At 48.2% G+C, this 4,639-nt stretch overlaps 1 protein-coding gene across 2 annotated transcripts in view; it reads left to right on the plus strand.

Moving 5' to 3' along the window:
* Nucleotides 1-4,639, plus strand: part of EPHA8 (EPH receptor A8) — a 57,883-nt gene that overhangs the window by 22,671 nt on the left and 30,573 nt on the right. For both annotated transcript variants that reach the window (XM_044671316.1, XM_044671317.1), the window contains exons 2-3: nt 250-314; nt 3,865-4,528. In XM_044671316.1, coding sequence (XP_044527251.1) covers nt 250-314; nt 3,865-4,528 — 729 coding nt within the window. The remainder of the gene's footprint in view (nt 1-249; nt 315-3,864; nt 4,529-4,639) is intronic.

Consider the following 4,639-nt stretch of genomic DNA (forward strand, 5'->3'; position numbering starts at 1 on the left):
GAGAGAAAGAGAGAGAGAGGAAAGAGAGAAAGAGAGAGAGAGAGAGAGAGAGAGAGAGAGAGAGAGAGAGAGAGAGAGAGAGAGAGAGATCATAGAGGCAGTCAATGGACTGGAATTTCAAGAATGGTGAATTCAGGAGGTGAAGAAAAGGGACAATCCATGAAGGCTTGGAGGTGGAATGATGACCAGAAATAGGACTTTGGAATCACATGGGGTGGCTTGAAAGGGCTCTTGTTTCCTGTTTTGCAGTGAACTTGCTGGACACATCGACCATCCATGGGGACTGGGGCTGGCTCACATACCCGGCACATGGGGTGAGTGATAAAACTGCTTTGTTGGCTAGTAGTTGGGTGGGTGGGCAAGGCAGGGTCTCACCTGTCATCTTGAAGATCCTGGACAGCCAGCACTGTTACCTGAAGGAGGGAGTCCAAGGTCTTGGGAGTAGCTGGGGAGCAGAGCCATTCATCTGGGAAATGGGATTGTAGCCTATTTCTGTTCCCCCAATAGCAGACTAATAATAATGATGATGATAATCATTATCGTCACAGTATTGGATAAAGACTTGGGTTCAAGGTCTACATTCTAGCCCCAGCCATGCCACTTTCTTATGTTGTGGGATCTTAGGTAAGGTATATCCCTCTCTCAGTTTCCTCCCCTATAAAATGAGAGGGTCATATTAGCTTAGGCAACATTATCTAATTTGTTTAGTGTTCCACAGGTAGTAGTAGAACCAAGACTTGAACTCGGTCCCTCTGGTTCCATTGCCAGGGTATATTCTCTACTGCTCATCATTCTGTTTCATAGCTGATTTTGTCCTCAGCTTATCTTTTTTTCCCATCTGGTCCCCAGATATTCTCATTCGCCCCTGTGGCTTCATCTCTTAGCTCCACGTAGTTGGTTTCCACTTCTTGGTTTTTAGTCTAACCTCCAGCCTCCGGTTTACTGCTGCCTGCCAGGACAGTTTCTCCCAGCTGGCCTTCTGGCATCTCAAATGCAGCATGCCCAAACTCTAAATGATTTTTGCCCACAAATTAACTGCCTTTCCTGACCAGCCAGTTTCTATTAAAGGCATCACCATTCTCAGTCACCGAGGCTTGAAAATGGAGTCACCTTTGACTTTTCTCTCTCCTGACACGCTCCCTTCCTCCTCCTCACTCTAGAGAGTCACCAGGTCCTGTGGCTCCTGATTCCCCCCAGAGCTTTCTTTTCCATTTTCCTCCTTTCCCAAGCAGGAGCCTAATTCAGGCCCTCATTAGCTCTTACCTGGATTATTTCAAAAGCTTCCTAGAGTGCCTTCTCCACATTTCAGTAAATATTTATTCAGGATTTTTGTGTGCAAGGAACCTGGACGGGCTAGTGAGGGAGATACAGAGATGAGACGAGCTTTTTGCCCTGAAAGAGCCCCCATTGGGTGAGATGAGACACAGACCCAACCAGGATAGAGCATTGGGAGAGCTTGTCAGTGGAAGAGGAGATGTCAGGATGGATGATCTCAAAAGATCCTGCCCAGTTTGACATTCTCTGTTCTAAGGCACCCCCCACCCAGCTCTGAAATTCTGTGATCTAAGGGCACCCCCAACTCTGAAATTCTGAGTTCTTAGGGCCCTTCCAGCTCTGGAATTCTGTGTTCTAAAGACTCTCCCAGATCTGACCTTCTGTTCCTTTCAGATCAAACATTCTCTGTTATATAGGCTCTTTCAGCTCTGGCATTCTGGGTTCTAAGGGTCTTCCCACTCTTAACATTCTGGGTTCTAAGGGTATTCCCACCTCTAACATTCTGGGTTCTAAGGGTCCTCCCACCTCTAACATTCTGGATTCTAAGGTCCCCTTCCACTCCAATATCCTGCCTTCTAAGGTACCTCTTAGTTGATCCTTCATGTTCTACTATCTTGTCTTAGAAGGTTCTACCTAGACTTAGCATTCTGATTCCTACCATTCAATTGTCTCTGGCCCCTTCCTGCTCTCACCTCCTGTATTCCAAGGTCCCTTGCTCTTATGATGATGATGACAATGATGATTCTGATGCTAATTGCTAGCCTTCACATGGTGGTTTAAGATTTGCCAAGCCTTTTACACACATTATATCATTTGGTTCTCATATCAAGCCAGTAAGGTAGGTGCCATTATTATCCCCATTTTGCTGATGAGAAATCTGAGGGACAGAATGGGTTAAGGAACTTGCCCAAGGTCACCCAGCTAGTTAGCATCTGAGGTGGAATTTGAAGACAAGTCTTCCTGTGTTCTAACATTTTCTGTTCTGAGGTCTCATCCAGTTCTAGCATGCCATTCACTAACATTCCACTGTCTCTGAGGTTCCATCAAGTTTTAACACTGAACACTCTAAAGTCCCTTATAACTCTGAAGTTCTCTGATTTTGTCTTTGGGACTCTCCCTGCTACATCTGGGGTTAAAGCCATTGTCACAATTAATTGAGCACCAAATAACATGCCAGCTGTTTCCTGTCTGCCTCCTGCCAGAGACCCAGAAAAATTAATCAGCTCTGTCAGCACCGAGGCATGCATCAGCCTGCCCCACCGGTGCCAACATTGTGTCCGGGCACTTCTATCCCTTAGAAGCATCACTGCCTAAAATATAGGGACCAAGAGGGCAGCAAGGCCTGATATCTCATCAACCTGGCATTCGAGCAGAGGTTTCTTTTCCCTGGGCCAGGTATAAGGACTGTGTCTCCCTGTCTGACTGCTCAACCATCCATGTTTTCCAGAAGGGTCATGCTCAGGGATAGGGTTTACAACAGCCCTGCCTGTACCACCCTAGTCATACTTCCTGCTCACCTGTGCATAGTTTCAATTCGGTTCAATTTAGGATCTTGACAGAGTTGGTGAAAGAATGGTGGTGAAGCAGTCTCATTCCCTGGAACCTGGAAATTTAAAAACAGCTCCTCTATACAAGCCTCAAAGTAGTATTAAGGAGCCTTAGAGTGGGGGGACTGAACAGAGAATGGTAAAGTTAGAAAAGACTCTAGAACAGAGAATCAGAGCTGGGAGAGTCTTTAGAACCCAGAATGTCAGAGCTGGGAAAGTCTTTAGAACCCAGAATGTCAGAGCTGGGAGAGACCTTAGAACAGAGAATGTCAGAGCTGGGAGAGACCTTAGAACACAGAATGTCAGAGCTGGGAGAGACCTTAGAACAGGGAATGTCAGAGCTGGGAGAGACCTTAGAACAGAGAATGTCAGGGCTGGGAGAGACCTTAGAACAGAGAGTGTCAGAGCTGGGAGAGATCTTAGAATAGAGAATGTCAGGGCTGGGAGAGACCTTAGAACTGAGAATGTCAGAGCTGGGAGAGTCTTTAGAACCCAGAGTGTCAGAGGTGGGAGGGACCTTAGGACACAGAATGTCAGAAGTGGGAAGGGCCTTAGAATCAAGAATGTCAGAGCTGGAAGGGACCTTAGAATCGAAAATGCTAGAGCTGGGATTGCCCTTAGAACACAGGATGTCAGAGCTGAAGGAACCTTAGTCTTAGGGAGGTGGAAAAAACCTGAAGCATCATCTAGCACTTTTTCTACGTCCTTCCATCACATTTCTTTCTTATATTAATATTAGTTAGGGATCTCCCCAGCCCCTCTTTCCCCTACTAGATTGTCAGCTACTTGAGGGCAGGGACAAGTTTCCTATTCCTTTATCCCTCGTGGCCCTGAACCCAGGCTAGCTAGATAATGTGGCATAATCACATTACTTGTGGCATAATGACATAATACTTGTTATGTTGTCGATTTCTGTTTGTTCCCTCTTTCCCCAAAGCCCAAACATATTGGGTGCCCCAGAATTCTGACTGACCAACTGAGCATCCCCTAGATCTCTCTCAAGTTGGTCCTAATCAGTCCATCTTTGGTCCTCTCCCTGCAGTGGGATTCCATCAACGAAGTGGACGAATTCTTTAGTCCCATCCACACATACCAAGTGTGCAACGTCATGAGCCCCAACCAGAATAACTGGCTTCGGACGAACTGGGTACCACGGGATGGTGCCCGCCGAGTGTATGCGGAGATCAAGTTCACCCTGAGAGATTGTAACAGCATGCCTGGGGTGCTGGGGACCTGCAAGGAGACCTTCAACCTCTACTACCTGGAATCTGACCGGGACCTGGGCACCAGCACCCAGGAGAGCCAGTTCGTGAAAATCGACACCATTGCCGCGGATGAGAGCTTCACTGGCGCGGACCTGGGTGTCCGGCGCCTCAAGCTCAACACGGAGGTGCGGGGTGTGGGGCCTCTGAGTAAGCGAGGCTTTTACCTGGCCTTCCAGGACATCGGGGCCTGCATTGCCATCCTCTCCCTCCGGGTTTACTACAAGAAGTGCCCGGCCATGGTCCGCAACCTGGCCGCCTTCTCGGAGGCAGTGACGGGGGCCGACTCTTCCTCCCTGGTGGAGGTTCGTGGGGAGTGTGTCGGCCACTCAGAGGAGCGGGATACACCCAAGATGTACTGCAGTGCTGAGGGGGAGTGGCTGGTGCCCATTGGGAAGTGCGTGTGTAGTGCTGGTTATGAGGAACTCCAAGATGCCTGCGTGGGTGAGTAGCTGCGGGAGCCAAAAGGGACTGTGAAATCTAACTAGACTAATATTCTCTCTCTCTCTCTCTCTCTCTCTCTCTCTCTCTCTGTCTCTCTCTCTCTCTCTCTCT

The sequence above is a fragment of the Gracilinanus agilis genome, chromosome 3, assembly GCF_016433145.1.
Source record: "Gracilinanus agilis isolate LMUSP501 chromosome 3, AgileGrace, whole genome shotgun sequence".
Taxonomy (NCBI): Eukaryota; Metazoa; Chordata; class Mammalia; order Didelphimorphia; family Didelphidae; genus Gracilinanus; species Gracilinanus agilis.